The sequence below is a fragment of the Rhincodon typus genome, chromosome 15 (genome assembly GCF_021869965.1).
Source record: "Rhincodon typus isolate 14 chromosome 15, sRhiTyp1.1, whole genome shotgun sequence".
In the NCBI taxonomy this organism is placed as follows: Eukaryota; Metazoa; Chordata; class Chondrichthyes; order Orectolobiformes; family Rhincodontidae; genus Rhincodon; species Rhincodon typus.
This window is the reverse complement of record NC_063346.1, coordinates 3,439,848-3,456,119: the sequence shown is the minus strand read 5'-3', so window position 1 is coordinate 3,456,119 and position 16,272 is coordinate 3,439,848. Positions and strand designations below refer to the sequence as shown.

The 16,272-nt window shown below is 45.4% G+C and overlaps 1 protein-coding gene across 2 annotated transcripts in view; it reads right to left on the bottom strand.

Annotated features, from left to right (window-relative positions):
- Nucleotides 1-16,262, bottom strand: part of rrad (Ras-related associated with diabetes) — a 26,090-nt gene extending 9,828 nt beyond the window's left edge. Inside the window, exons 1-2 of one of the 2 annotated variants that reach the window (XM_048605737.1) lie at nt 15,598-16,262; nt 12,686-12,700 (exon numbers count right to left, since the gene is read on the bottom strand). In XM_048605737.1, coding sequence (XP_048461694.1) covers nt 12,686-12,700; nt 15,598-15,608 — 26 coding nt within the window. In that variant the 5' untranslated portion in view covers nt 15,609-16,262. Of the gene's footprint in view, nt 1-552; nt 604-12,685; nt 12,701-15,597 lie in introns of those variants that run through there. The other variant, XM_020523671.2, reaches the window with a different exon arrangement.
- Nucleotides 16,263-16,272: the final 10 nt, after the last annotated feature.

The following is a 16,272-nucleotide window of genomic DNA, read 5'->3' as shown; positions in this document are numbered from 1 at the left end:
GGGTCAGTACTGAGGGAGTGCCGCACTGTCGGAGGGTCAGTGCTGAGAGAGAGCTGACTGGGTGAGGTCACATTGAGACTTTGATGTGACAGAGACAGGTCTTTCTCCTCAATGAATTACTAACCCGTCAGCTCCATGCTGAGATCATCTTTCTGTTCATAGTGTGGAAAACAGCACCTGCTGTGATTTGGTGACGACTGGGCGGTAAATATTTCTGGAATTTGTGACAACTTTGGCAAGCTCATTCAGCACTTCCGTTAAAGTGGGCAATGTTTTTAATCACACAAATTATTTTCTCGGAAATTTATGCACACTTGACGATCTATCCCATCTTTAAAAATAAATTGAATGAATTATACATCTTCCTGTCCAGCAATCATTCCCTCAAGCTATTCTGGAAAAGATGCACAGAACGATCCCAGCAACTCTGGGCTTTGCAGCCGAAATCAGGACAAGTCCATAAAGTGCCCGTGTCCCCCTCCCTTCCCTGCAGCCCAGTCCGCAGAGAGTGAGCCCGAGGTCAGTGCCGGACCCGCACCCGGAGATTCCTACCTGATGCTGAGCTGTTGGAGCTGGCCTTGGGTCAGTAGTGTTCTCTCTCTGTCTCTGTGTCGGTTTGCAGCGCCGTGCCCAGCTCTGAGACTATTTATAATCGCCCGTGGGTGAAGTCAGCCCCTGACATCAGTGAAACTCGATTACTGTCAGCGCCCAGAATAGTTTGCATGAAGCAGTGAGCAGCTGACTCTGACTGAGACATGGCCCAGGAGTTGCTCAGAAATATCAGCAACTGCCCCCCACTCCCACCCCGACTCTCCCCACCCCATCACCTCACACACGTCGCTGCTTGATCCACAATTCACTCCAATCCTGCTTTCAAAAAAAAATTCTAAATCGAGTCCAAACCAAGCTCCAGCTCCTGTGATTGTTGACTGAGTTTATATAGCGCCGTTCACAATCATAGCCAGGACGTGCTAAGCACCGCTGTAATACAGGAGATGCAGCATGCGGTCTGCGCACAGCAAGATCCCACAATGTGATCAGGTTTTTCCTCCGGTGATGCTGGTCGAGGGGTAAGGACACCAGGAGAAACTGCCCCTGCTCACCCTGCCCTGCTTTGACGTAGTGACTGTAGGATTTTGTTTTACCTGAGAACAGTCAGCTGTGTAGTTTCAAGTCCCACCTGAGAAACGGCTCCATATTTACATTATAGCATGGCTCAGTACTGCACTGGAGTGTCAGTCTAGATGGAACTTGAACCCACATCATGGAGCCATAAGATATTGGTGCAGAATGAGGCCATTCAGGCCATTGAGTCTGCTCCACCATTCGTTCGTGGCTGAGATGTTTCTCAAGCCCATTCTCCTGCTTTCTCCCTGTAACCTTTGACCCTCCTCCTAATACAGAGGTAAGAGAGAGAGGTATCCACTCAGGAATGGGCATGCGGCCAGAATTGGAGGTGCACAGAGAATCTTGCAGGGTTGTGGACAGGCATGGGGACAGAAATCACAGTCCCTGGCTGCTTGTGGCCTTGGCCCCAGGACTTAATCCAAGCATTGTGGGCCCCCTAAAACTCCAGGCCACAGCTACTGGGCTTTTATGTACCCCACTTTGTCTTGGGCTCTGGTCATGGAGCTGGGGGGGGGTCACAGAGAGAGAAGAAGGGCTGAGGCCATGTAGGGATTCAAAGGTGAGGATGAGAATATTTAAATCAAGGTGTTGCTGGAGCCGGTGCAGGTCAGTGAGCACAGCGGTGAACAGCATATGCTATTATTTTAAACAGGGAAGGAAGAGTCTTAGATAAGACTGAGATGGAGGACAGGGGAGTGTCCAAGACAATATTGGAACTATCAGGTTTGGAGGTAAGAACCTCTCAAAATCCACAGGCCACACCAAAGCACTTTAGCCACCAGCACAGAATTGGGCGGGCAGTTATGTGATCAGCCTGATAGTGTTAATTTGTTACTATCCTACTAATGGAGCCCATTAATCCATGTGAAGAAGTGCCATGTTGCCAATGAGCAAGTTTAATCCATTGAGTAAGATTTCCCTTGTGCCCACAGTTACTTGTTAATGATAGGCTAAGGAGAAGGTGCTAAAGGAGCATTCCAGCTGGGTCTGTGTTGTTTACGTAAAGGGCTATTAACTTTAGTCAAGAAGTACACCCAAGCAAGGTCAAAGTGTCTAGACACTTGAGGAGTCATTACCATATCTTCCGTTTGGCATTGGTATTCCATTGGCAGGTTGCCCACATACACTGACTTGCTGTGGATTAGACTTGGAAATGTCTCTCCTTGACTTGGCACTGAATTTGAGCAAAGGGAATTTACATGATGTCAGGTGACAACTGAGCCTACGGCATCAGATACAGTTACCTGATCTAATTATTGGTATATACAAGTCACATCTATAGTGGGGTATTTTCAACATCCTTTACTTTGCTAACATTTTCATTAAAATGCTGGTAACACTACTGGAGCTAATTTTCCTCAGGGCTTCACATTGCCTACTGGATTTCGTTGTAGTTCAGTGGAAAATTACCTTTAAGCCAAAAGGTTGTGGGTTGAAGGCCCACTCTGGATTTGAAGGTGTACAGTCTATGCTGATACTTCTGTTGTTAGTATTGAGGGAGTGTTGAAGGTACAAGCAGCCAGATCAGATGTCAAAACAAGGTCCCATCTGTCCTTTCTTGTTGGTGTGACAAATCTTTATCCCTCAATGTAACAGCTTGCCTGGGTGTTAGCACACTGCTACTTGTGGGAGCTTGCTGTGCTTCCTGCATCATCACAGTGACTATTCTATAAGAGCTGTACTGTTCTCTTTCGGAAGATCCTGAAATTGAGAAAGGTGTTTTATGAATGGAAGGACTTTTGTTCTTTTTGCATCTATCATGCAAGTGTGTGTCTGCTAATGTCAGTCCATGCACCCATCTGCACATGTGCATCAATCGGTGTATATGCATGCCTGTGCAACCATATGTACAAGGCACAGAAGAGGACATTAAATGTGGATTGACATAAAATACACTGTGCTGAAAGTTAAAACAGACAACATTCATACTTGATGAATGGTGTTGAAATAGTACCATATGAAATGAACAGATTAACTGGTTTTAGTAGAAATATTGAACAAGACAATCGAAACAGAAGAGTGCAGCCGGAGGAAGATATACACAAACTGGGAGAGCCCTGGTCACTTTGACATGTGTCTAGCTCTGGTCAGCTTCCCATTGAGCGCTGGGTCAACAAGACATAAGTAACAGATTCAAATGACAGAGGCAGGGAAGAAAATAGCAGCAAGGCTTGTTCTGAGTGTCAGGACTTTCAGAGGGTTATATGTGGCTAATAGAAAAATGTAGCTTCTTCTGACAAGAAGTCGAAGGAATCTCTAAGAGATGATCTTACGGAGGAATATGTGGTTGTATCTATCATTCTTAGACAGTATGCCAGGGTAGATATTGACAGGCTGTTTCCCCATTTCGAAATAAGAATTTGAGATAACAAGGTGTAGAGCTGGATGAACACAGCAGGCCAAGCAGCATCAGAGAAACAGGAAAGCTGACGGTTCGGGCCTGGATCCTTCTACTATCTTAGAAATAAGAATTATTGGATTTCAGACTGGTCTAAGAGAAATTTCTTCACTGAGGACATTGTGAAGCTTTGAATTTTCACCTGAAGAGCATTGTGGATGCTCCATTGTTGACATAATTCAAAACAGATTGATTGGTTTTTCAGAACACGAAGGGAATTAAGTGAAAGGCAATAGGATGGGAAAGTGCAATTAAGGTTCAAAATCAACCATTTTCACTGATGATTGCACAATTTTCAGCATCATTTGCGACTTCTCAGATACAGTGTTCAAATGCAGCAAGAACTGGATAATATCTGGGCTAGTGCTGACAAGTTGCAAGTAACATTAATGTCATACAAGTGCTTTCGAATGACCATCTCTAACAAGAGACAATCTAACCGTCACTCCTTGACATTCAATGGCTACACCATTACTAAATCCCCCACTACCAACATCCTTGGGGTCACAATTGACCAGGAACTGAACTGGATTAACCATATATATATATGTATTAGCTACAAGAGGAGGTCAGAAACTGGGGAATTCATATCCCCAATACCTCATATTCTGACATTCTCAATACCTTCATGTGGCTTTGGAGACTAGCAGCCTAATCATTGTAAACACTGTCTCCTAGTGTAAACCCCAAACACAAACTTTCTAGTGAAAAAATCTGGGCTTCCCTTTAATCTTTAACAGCCTCGTAACTCCAGATTTGTGATCAGGCAGACTTTAGAACAAGTCATGTGATCCTATTCATTTTTACCCTAAATTAGAGACAAAGGCTCAAATAGCTTTATTAACCGTTGCATTTGTAATGAAACTCTGAAACCATTTAAGAACCAATTGGATGTTACGATGGGGAGACTATGATGTTCTCCTGGATGATTCAGTTAAAGATGACCCTCATCAATCAGGTCCATCTTGCAATCTTGGGGCTGGGGTTCTGTGCAATGTTGGTGAGATTGATTTGTGACCTCAGTACACTCTGCTCCTGTAAATATAGTGCATCCTAACACACCAGTATTAACTAATGGTTTTCTGCCATTTCCTTACATTTTAATGGGGGAAGAAAAAAAGAATGTAGAAGTATCATAAAGCTCTTGCCTGCATTCTTCCTTCCCCAGCCATTCTCTGCACCCATTACATTAACATGGTAAACAATTTAGAGTCTGTGGCATTGTCTCAAATGTGCTTGGGAGGTGAGGGTTGAGGAGCTGGTCGTTTTCTGTCAGTAAATATCTCTGCATGGAATAGTTGGCAGGCATCGTCAGGACACTGTTTGCACAGCCCAAGTGTGGTCTGGCTGTAGTTGCCTGTCAGGTTATTGCTGGGAATGAAGGATGAGGAATTTGCAGCTGTTAATCTCCACTGTCAGGTTAATGACACAAAGCAGGATCATTGAAAACTGCTGCAAACCCACTTCAACACAAACACTTCTGCTATATGTTTACTCGATTCACTCTTCTGGGAAGATGTGCAATTCATTAGCTTCAACCAGTAAGATGTTTTATTCAGAGTGAGGTGTCACATTTGCAAGTGTTCTAGTCAATGTTCCTGTCATGCATTGGTTGGGAAATCACTCTTGTAATTTAAGCAACCTAGACTCTTTGCTAAAATATTCTGTTTTTCTTTTGAGTCCCAATCAGAAATGCCATTCTTTAAAGGGTTCCATCAGCTCTGCTCTATTAGTAAAGAGACTCTGATGTTCCTATCCACTATTTAAAGTGCTTTGGGGAAGAAAATATTGCATTGATATAGCACTTTCAGGACTTGTCCAAAAATGATCTGAAGTCAATGAGACACATATGGAGTGCAATTATTGTTGTAATGTAGGGATCATGGCAGCTAATTTGCACACAGCAGAATCTGATGAACAGCATGAAAACAAGCATAACACTGGCCTATACCCAACAATGTGGAAAATTCCCTGGGTATGTCTTGTACACAAAAACCAGAACATACCCATACCGGTCAGTTACCGCTTCATCAGTCCACTGTCGACCATCAGTAAAGTGATGGGAGGTGTCATCATCAGTGCTATCAAGCAGCACCTGCTCAGTGATGCCCAGTTTGGGTTCCGCCAGGGCCACTCAGCTCCTGACCTCATTACTGCCTTGGTTCAAACATGGACAAAAGAGCTGAATTCATGGGCAGGTGATGGCCTAATGATATTATCGCTGGACTGTTAACCCGGAGACCCAGATAATGTTCTGGGGACCCAGATTCAAATCCTGCCATAGCAGATGGTGGGATTTGAATTCAATAAGTATCTGGAATTAAGAATCTAATGATGACCACGAATACGTTGCCAATTGTCGGAAAAACCCATCTGGTTCACTAATGTCCTTTAGGGAAGGAAACTGCCATCATTAACTGGTCTGGCCTACATGTGATTCTAGACCCACAGCAATGTGGTTGACTCTTAACTGCTGTCTGGGCAATTAGGGATTGGAAATAAATGCAGCCTAGCCAGTGACACCCTCATCCCATGAATAAATAATTAAAAATTCCAGAGGTGAGGTGAGAGTGATTAACCTCAATGTCAAGGCTGCATTTAACCGAGTGCAGCATTAAGGAGCCCTAACAAAACTATAGTCAATGGGAAACAGGAGAAAACTGTCTGTTGGTTGGAGTCATACCTAGTCCAAAGGATGATGGCTGTGGTTGTTGGAGGTCAGTTGTCTCAGTTCCAAAACATCTCTGCAGGAGTTCCTCAGGTTAGTGTCCTAAGCCTAACCAGTTTCTGCTTTTTAATCAATAACCTTCCCTCCATCATAAGGTCAGAAGTGGGTATATTCGCTGATGATTGCATAATGTTCAGCACCATTCACAAATCCTCAGATACTGAAGCAGTCCATGCTCAAATGCAACAAAATCTATAAAATATCCAGGCTTGGGCTAACAAGTGGCAAGTAACATTCACACCACATAAGAGCCAGGTAATGGCCGTCTCCAACGCGAGACAATCTAACTACCACTCCTTGACATTTGATGGTGTTACCATCACTGAATCCCCAATATCAACATCCCAGGGGTTACTGTTGGGCAACCACCACCACCTGCAAGTTCTACAGTGTGACACATAGTGGACTGACTGAGCGGACTGGAAAGCAATCTTTAGGCTTTCAATCTCCTCCATAGATAGAGTTCACTTATTGGCCAGATCATCAGATTTTTTTAAAAAAAATTATTCTCTTGTGGGACATGGACATCACTGGCTGAGCAAACATTTATTGCCTGTCCCAGTTGTCCTTGAGAAGATGGTGGTGAGCTGCCTTCTTGAATCATTGCAGTCCATATGCTGTGGTTTGACCCACAATGCCGTTAGGGAATTCCAGAATATTTACCCAGCGAAAGTGAAGAAACGGTGGTAAATTTTCAAATCAGGATGGTGAGTGGCTTGGAGGGGAACTTGCAGGTGGTGATGTTCCCACGTACCTACTGCCCTTGTTCTTCTAGTTGGAAGTGGTGGTTGTGCATTTGGAAGGTGCTGTCTAAGGATCTTTGGTGAATTTCTGCAGTGCATCTTGTAGATACTACACACGGCTGCCCCTGAGCATTGGTGGTGGAGGGAGTAGATGTTTGAGGATGTGGTGCCAATCAAATGGGCTACTTTGTCCTGGATGGTGTCAATCTTATTAAGTTGTTAGAGCTGCACCCATCCAGGTAAGTGGGGACTATTCCATTACACTCCTGACTTGTGCCTTGTAGATGGTGGACAGGTTTTAAGGAGTCATTTGAAGGAGGACTCCTAGCCTCTGACCTGCTCTTGTAGCCAGTGCATTCGTGTGGCCAGTCCAGCTGAGTTTCTGGTCAATGGTAACTATCAACATCCTCTGGAAGTCAGCGATGGCAACATCATTGAATGTCAAGGGCAGTGGTTACATTATTTCTTAATGGAGATGGTCATTTCCTGTCATTTATGTGGCATAAATGTTACTTGCCACCTGACAGCCCAAACCTAGCTCTTGTCCAGGTCATGTGTTTGAAAATGGACTATTTCAGTATCTGAGGAGCCGCAAATAGTGCTGAACATTTAGCAATCAATGGCAAACATCCAACTTCTGACCTTATGATGGAGGGATGGATGGATGAAGCAGCTGTAGATGCCAGGGCATTACCCTGAGGAACGCCTGCAGAGCTGTCCTGGAGCTGAGATGACTGACCTCCCACAACTACAAGCATCTTCCTATGTGCCAGGTACAATTCCAACCAGCAGAGAGTTTACCCCCTGATACTCATTGATTCTAGTTTTGCTCGGGCTCCTTGATGCCACACTTGGTCAAATGCGACCTTGATGTTAAGGGCTGTCACTCTCATGTCACCTGAGAACATCACCACATCTACATTCTCCTCCAAGCCATTCACCATCCTGACTCAGAAATATATTGCTGTTTGCTCACTATCACTGGGTGAAAATTCTGAAGCTCCATCCCTGATGGCAATGTGGATCAACTTACACCAAATGGGTCGCTGTTCAAGAAAGTAGTTCATTAGCACTTTCTCAAGGGCAAGCGGCGATGGGCTATAAATGCTGGGCCATCAGTGATGTCCACATCCTATCAATGAGTTTTAAAAACCACTCTTTCTGATGTTGCTTGAGTTATAAATATTTGCCATCGTATCAGGGAAAAATGCCCTCATCTTGCTCTGAAATGTGACCATGGGGTCTTTGTGCATCAGAGGGAATGGGTGTTACCTTATTTTAATGTCTCCTGTAAATAATGGCAGCACCCCTGACATTGCTGCATTCCCTCTGGGCTGCACAGGGAGTGTTCACCTAGATCATGTGCCCAGGTCTCTGAAACATGACTTGAAACCATGGCCTGTGGAGGTTAGAGTTCTGGCATTGAGCGAGAGTGGGGTAATGAGATGGTATTGTTGCCCAGAGTATTTCAGAACCTTGTGCATCATTTTATGGGATCCTGAAGAGGTTGTTCCTTGGCTGATCTATCACTTTGTCGATTCTCACTTTCTCACTAGATATCCTCAACTTCTGGGCTCTATGTGTAAACATTCAATGTCACAGATTTGAAAATTCATCAGATTCCCATCACCTCAGACGTGAGCATATTTCATTCTGAAGATTCAGCAGAGGAGATTGGATTGTGGATGAATCATCTGTTTTGATGTTAACCTAACACTCAGGAAACTATGACTTTGCAATGTTTTACATCTGAGTGGTGTGACTCCTTTAATGATGACTCTGTAAGATCTTACAGCCCTTTTTGTTTTAGCCCAGTTATAAATGTACAATGAATACCCAATTGTGCACTTGGCTTCTTTATCAAATTACTCTATGTTACGTGTTACTGATATTTTTATGCAGTGAACAACACAATACTTTATATAATGTTACAGCAGAAAACCCTGAGCCCATGCTGCCCTGCTCAGCAAGTGCTGTTAACCCGTCATGCACAGTGGGTGTATTGAATCATCCTCCTACAGTTAGCCTCCAGCAAGATAGGACTCATGTGGTGCAGTGGGAGTGTCCCTCGCTCTGAGGGTTCAAGTCCCACCTGCTCCAGAGGTGTGTCTTAACACCTCTGAACAGGCTGATTAGAAACTATCTCATCTCCAGTGAAGAGTGGGCATAAACATTCAAGATGACACTCCACATGTTTCTCTCCTGGGGTGGCATTCATGTTCCTTTCCTGCAGAGATATTCCAATGTCTGTTTTCTGGGATGATGCTCGTGCTTACTGCTTTTTCAGTTTTTCCTGAGTTTCCCTACCAGGCTGAGGATGTTAATGCCTCTTAGGTGGTACCCAGGCCTGGGACTGAATCCTGTTCTGCTTTTCCCGGCATTCCAAGTAACCCTATTTGTTTTTGATAAAATGCTATTCCAATTCCCTCTCTGGCATTCCAATGCTTCTCTCCTGGTATACCAGTACTCCTTTCCCTGGGTATTCTAGGTATTTTCCTGTGATGCCAATTTACACAGAACAAAAACCCACAACCAGAAATGAGATGGATGGTGTGTTTGAGTCGGGGAGAGGGGAATGGTGGTCAGAGGAACCGCTACATACTCTGCTTCCCAGAGGGAAAGGGCAGTAATACTTGGAAATGGACATAATGAAGCTAACTGCAACACAGTGATGCATCAAGGAGGCTGAATCTTACCTGCATTCTTTCTACCAAGAGGCAGTCACACCACGTACGGTAGGGACCTCTGACCTGTGGTACAGGAAGCCATTCAAATGCAGGGAGCAACAAGGAATGTAGTGAATGTAGGGGATAGTATGGCGAGAGGGATTGACACTGCTTTCTGCAGCAAAGATCAAGAGTTCAGATGGCTACCCACTGCCAGGGTTCAGAACATCTGCTCACAACTGCAAGGAACCTATAGTGATCTAGATCTGGTAAGATGCAATGAAGAAGGGCTAATTAACAATTTTGTTGTAAAAGAACCATTAGGGATGCATGACCACAATAAAATAATCATAGTCATAAAGTCATGGTCATAGAGTCATACAGCACAGAAACAGATACTTCGGTCCAAGTCATCCATGACAACCAGACATCCTCAACTGATCTAGTCCCATTTGCCTGCATTTGGTCCATATATTTGGCCCATAATAGAATTTTATATTATGTTTGAAAATGAAGTCATTCATTCTGAAACAAGGGCACATGCATATGACTGTATACAAGCAATGGATAGTCTTTAAAGAATATTGCATGACTCACAACAACTAAGTCACATGGGATCCACGGTGAGTTGATAAGTTGGATACTAAACTGGCTTGCTTACAGAAAACAGAGGGTAGTTGTGGAAGGTGTTTTTTCTGACTGGTGATCAGTGACCAGCGGGATTCCACATGAAACAGTGCTAGGACCCCTGCTGTTTGAAAAATATACAAATGATTTGATTGATTTATTATTATTGACACGTGTACCCAAGTACAGTGAGAAGTAAAAACCAAAAGAACTGCGGAAGCTGTAAATCAGAGGTAAGAACAGAAGTTGCTGGAAAAGCTCAGCAGGTCTGGCAGTATCCATGAAGAGAAAATCAGAGTTAATGTTTCAGGTCAAGTGACCTTTTCTCAGAAATCAGTGAAAAGTTTTGTTTTGTGTGCAGTACATCAGATTATAACATACAAAGGCACAAAGATTGAACAGAGCGAGGAATACAAAGTTACAGCTACAGAGAAGGTGCACAAAAAGCAAGATCAACATTAGATTTGAAATTTGAGAGGTCCATTCAGAAGTCTAATAACAGCAGGGAAGAAGCTGTTCTTGAACCTGTTGATATGTGGTGTTTAAGCTTGTGTATCTTCTGCCTGACAGAAGAGGATGGAAGAGATTATAACCAGGGTATGAGGGGTTTTTTATGATGTTGGCTGCCTTTCTGTGGCAACGAGAAGAGTAGATGGAGTCAATGGATGGAACGTTGGCTTGTGTAATGATCTGGGCTGTGCACACCACCTTCTCTAGTTTCTTAAGGACCTGGGCAGTTTAGTTGTCGGACTAAGCTGTTATGCACCCAGACAGAATGTTTTCTATGGTGCATCTGTAAAAGTTGGTGAGGGTCCTTATGGTCATGGCAAATTTCCTTACCCCCCTGAGGAAGTAGAAGCATTGTCAAACCTTCTTGACCATTTGGATGAAAATGTTCGTGCTCTGAGTCATAAGTTTGCAGACAACACAAAAATTGCGGAGCTGTGGATAGTCAGGAAGATTGTCAAAGGATACAGCGGGTTATAGATCAGCTGGAAAGTTGGGTGGAAAAATGGCAGATGGAGTTTAATCCAGAGAAGAATTTGAAAACAAGGCAGGGAAATTTTAATTCAACTGGCTGATGGGTTGGGGCCAATGTAGATCAGTGAGCACAGGGCTATCAGGACTCAGCATGAGCGACGAAATGGAAAGCAAGGATTTCGATAAGCTCAACTTTACACACACCTAAGTACCCCTATGTCCTGGCTTCTTCCAAGTGGTCTAAGCACTCAAGAGATCAGCCAGTGAAAAAAATGTCAGAAAACAGAACTCGCATTTTCAAGCACCTTTCACGACCTCATTCCAAAGTGCTTTATGGTCAATGGGGTATTTCTGAAGTTGGAATCATGGTTGCCAATTGGATCACTTTCACAAACATAGTCAGCAGTAAGTCTACATTCACTGTTGCCTGTGAGATTACTATTGGCCAGAAAACTTGGCAGAACTCTCCAGCCTTTGTCAAGTAGCAGCATGCAATTTTTAATGTTTTTTTTAATTCTTTTCTTGGGATGTGGGAAATCCTGGCAATGCCAACACTTGCTGCCCATCTCTAATTGCCTATGAACTGAGTGGTTTGCTCAGTCATTTCAGAGGACAGTTAAGAGTTAACCACATTAGAGTCACATTGTTTTTACAGCAATCAACAGTTTCATGATTATTATTAATGATTCTAGGTTTTTAAAAAGGTAAAGTCACGAAAAGACTGCTTTCTCATTAGAGAGAGAGAGAGCGCCAGTGGTGGTTTACCCTAAGGGTCACTGTGCCTCAGGCAAGCGGTGCTGTTGAGAAGGAGAGTCCTTCATACTAGCCTCAGCTGGTGTAGGAATTGAACCCATGCTGTTGGCATCCCTGTGCATTGCAAACCAGCTACCCAGCCAACTAAGCTAACCAACACCCTTCCAAATTTACAAGTAACAGATCTGGTGCCAGTCCTTGGGAAGGCAGGCACTGCATAGAGTTTCAGCCAGATTTCAGCCAGTGATTCAGTGGCTTGTTTGGATATCGAAGCATGAGGATGGGTTATGGAATGATGTGACTGAGCTGGGATAGTCCAGTGCAACTAGGGATGGGCAATAAATACTGGTCCAACCAGCAATGCCCCGCTCCACAAGGATAAAAATAATTGGCAGCACGGGAAAGGATGAAGAAGAGGGAAGTTTCCTGGCATTTATGTCCAGTCTGTGTTTATTTCCCACTGGGTTAAACTCTCCTCCCTTTCACACTGAAGTCTTGTTTGATTCCATTTGTCCATGAGGAGAACAGAACACCCTCATTTGTCAAGGGTTGGTACTTGGCTCTGCAAAGCTGTAGCACACCACCATCTGCTGATGACACTGTGCTATGACAGCCAGGAAATGAGACAAAAAAAACCACAGAAATTTCTGGAGAAACTTACCAGATTCGGCAGCATCTGTGGAGAGAGAAAGTGAGTTAACACTCCCAGTCCAGTGACCCTTCTTCAAAACTTCTTCAGACTAAAACAAAGTACTGTGGATATTGGAAATCAGAAATAAAAACATAAAATACATTTGAATCAGAGATAGTAGGAACTGCAGATGCTGGAGAATCCGAGACAACAAGGTGCAGGGCTGGATGGCCAAGCAGCATCATAGGAGCAGAGAGGCTGACGTTTCGGGCCTAGACCCTTCATCAGAAAAGGGGAGGGGAAGGGGGTTTTGAAATAAATAGGGAGAGAGTGGGAGGAGGATAGAAGAGGGATAGAGGAGAGGATAGGTGGAGAGGAAACAAACAGGTCGAAGAGGCGGGGATGGAGCCAGTAAAGGTGAGTGTAGGTAGGGAGTTAGGAAGGGGATAGGTCAGTCCAGGGAGGACGGACAGGTCAAGGGGGCGGGATGAGGTTGGTCGGTAGGAGATGGAGGTGCGGCTTGAGGTGGGAGGAGGGGATAGGTGGGAGGAAGAACAGGTTAGGGAGGCAGGGACGAGCTGGACTGGTTTTGGGATGCAGTAGGGGGAGGGGAGATTTTGAAGCTTGTGAAATCCACATTGATACCATTGGGCTGCAGGGACCCGAAGCGGAATATGAGTTGCTGTTCCGTCAACCTTCGGGTGGCATCGTTGTGGCACTGCAGGAGGCCCAGGATGGACATGTCGTCTGAGGAATGGGAGGGGGAGTTGAAATGGTTCGCGACTGGGAGGTGCAGTTGTTTGTTGCGAACCGAGCGTAGGTGTTCTGCAAAGCGGTCCCCGAGTCTCCGCTTGGTTTCCCCGAAAAACTTTTCCCTGCAACCGCAGGAAGTGCTACACCTGCCCCCATACCTCCTCCCTCATCCCCATCCCAGGCCCCAAGAAGACTTTCCACATCAAGCAGATGTTCACCTGCACATCTGCCAATGTGGTATACTGCATCCGCTGTACCCGGTGTGGCTTCCTCTACATCGGGGAAACCAAGCGGAGACTCGGGGACCGCTTTGCAGAACACCTACGCTCGGTTCGCAACAAACAACTGCACCTCCCAGTCGCGAACCATTTCAACTCCCCCTCCCATTCCTCAGACGACATGTCCATCCTGGGCCTCCTGCAGTGCCACAACGATGCCACCCGAAGGTTGCAGGAACAGCAACTCATATTCCGCTTGGGAACCCTGCAGCCCAATAGTATCAATGTGGATTTCACAAGTTTCAAAATCTCCCCTCCCCCTACCGCATCCCAAAACCAGTCCAGCTCGTCCCTGCCTCCCTAACCTGTTCTTCCTCCCACCTATCCCCTCCTCCCACCTCAAGCCGCACCTCCATCTCCTACCGACCAACCTCATCCCGCCCCCTTGACCTGTCCGTCCTCCCTGGACTGACCTAGCCCCTTCCTAACTCCCTACCTACACTCACCTTTACTGGCTCCATCCCCGCCTCTTCGACCTGTTTGTTTCCTCTCCACCTATCCTCTCCTCTATCCCTCTTCTATCCGCCTCCCACTCTCTCCCTATTTATTTCAAAACCCCCTTCCCCTCCCCCTTTTCTGATGAAGGGTCTCGGCCCGAAACGTCAGCCTCTCTGCTCCTATGATGCTGCTTGGCCTGTCATAAAATACATTTGGCAGATTTGGCAGCATCTGTGGATTGAGAAAACAGTGAACATTTCAGGTTGATGACTCTAGACTGGAGGACATCCTTTGAGGTGACAGGGAATGTGCCAGAAGTCATGGTCCACAGTGGTGCCAATGATATAGATAGCAAGAGAAATAAATTCCTGAGGACAGACCTGCTGTTGTTTTATTTGAGAGTAAACTTTGTTTGGACAGCAGTTCAAAGCATTTCACAAAGGGTTGGTTAACCAAATTTTTGTTTGTTTAGAAGAGTGTCAAAACAGAGAGATATTTGGGGGTTGGTGAGGGAACTGTTAAGGGGTTTGAAGTGTGATTAAACTTCACACAAAGCAGTTTAAGGATAGAGAGAACGAATGTTTTTGGTCACAAGTTCAAATGAGCACACAGAAGGGAAACTGTCTGTGTGCCAGTATGAATCCTGTATGTAGGCAATTTGAGGTCTACATGCATATGGTGGCTGTGATCTGGTCAGGCAGGGGTTATTCTGCCTGGGATACAGGAAGCTGAGGGAAGTTTTAATTTGGGTAAAATTATATATATCACCATTCCTACAGTGTCGCTGGGTCAAAATCTTGGAATTCCCTCCCTGAGGCCATTGTGGGTCAACCTACAGCACATGGACTGCAGCTGTTCAAGAAGGCAGCTCACCACCACCTTCTCAACGGCAACTAAGAACGGACAATCAAAATGCTGGCCCAGCCAGTGATGTCCATATCCCACAAGTGAGTAAAGCAAAAACAGGCCCTAATATTGGATTTGGAAGGACCCATGTATGTTAGTGGAGCAGCTGATGCCCAGGGTGCAGAAGATAAATAATTGGCAAAAAAAAGTTCAAAGGGGGGTTTGAAGTTAGGTACTTTCACTAAGCAGTTGGTGAAGAAAGGATGAACAGTTTGGGTGTATACACATTGGTGATAAGAAGAATGAGAGGGATCTCATTGACACTGGTGAGCTCCTGACAGAACTTGATAGGGTGGATTCCCGGAGCATGTTCCCTCTTGTGAGGGAGACTAAACTAAAACTAGGGCACAGATTAAAAACCAGATGGAGATGAGTTCTTTTTCCCTTGGTGCGCTGTGAGTGAGCAGTGGACCCTAGGCCATTGTATATATTCAATGCTGTACTGCATTGGTTTTCGATACACAATGGGTCCACAGGCTCTGTTACACTTGGGGCAGAGGGTTGTCACGGGAAGGAGCGGGTGGGGCGTTGGTGTGGGTGGCAGTGCGCTCCTTTTGCTGTTTTCACCTGGCTTCCATTTTTTCCTGATGGCAAGTCTCGAGGTGCTTGACGCCTTCCCGGATGCCCCTCCTTCACTTTGGGCCAGTGGGTGCCTGTAGGAATGTCGCACTTTGCCAGTGAGGCCTTGAGTGTATCACTGAAGTACCTGTCCACCTGGGAATACAGCACTTGCCTGCGGAGTCTCAGGTCAGTCATTCGGACGATGCATGCAGCCCATCGTAGCCGATCAAGGGAGGGGTCAATGCACCGCCTATGGACTCACTCTGAGAGTGGACAAGCATCATCCTCATCTGTAAGGGACCTCCAATAATGACGATTCAAGGGTAAGGGGGTGGGGGACACAGAAAAATGGAGTTATTTATAACATGTCAGTGTAGGTTGGAGGGGCCGAATGGCCTAGCCCTGTGTTCCATGGTAGAGGATTGGAACTGACTGCCTGAAAAGACAGACAGAAACTCTAAGCGTGTTTAAAACCGACTTCGATAAACACTATAACCTCCGGAGCCCAGGAGCTGGACACTGGGGTTGAACTGGCAGCGACACGATGGGCCGAACGGGCTCCCTCCCGTTACCATGGAGACATGAAACCCCCGTCCCATTGTCCACTGAGACAACAAGGTGCAGGGCTGGATGAACACAGCAGGCCAAGCAGCATCATAGGAGCTGGGAGCTGGTGCCCTC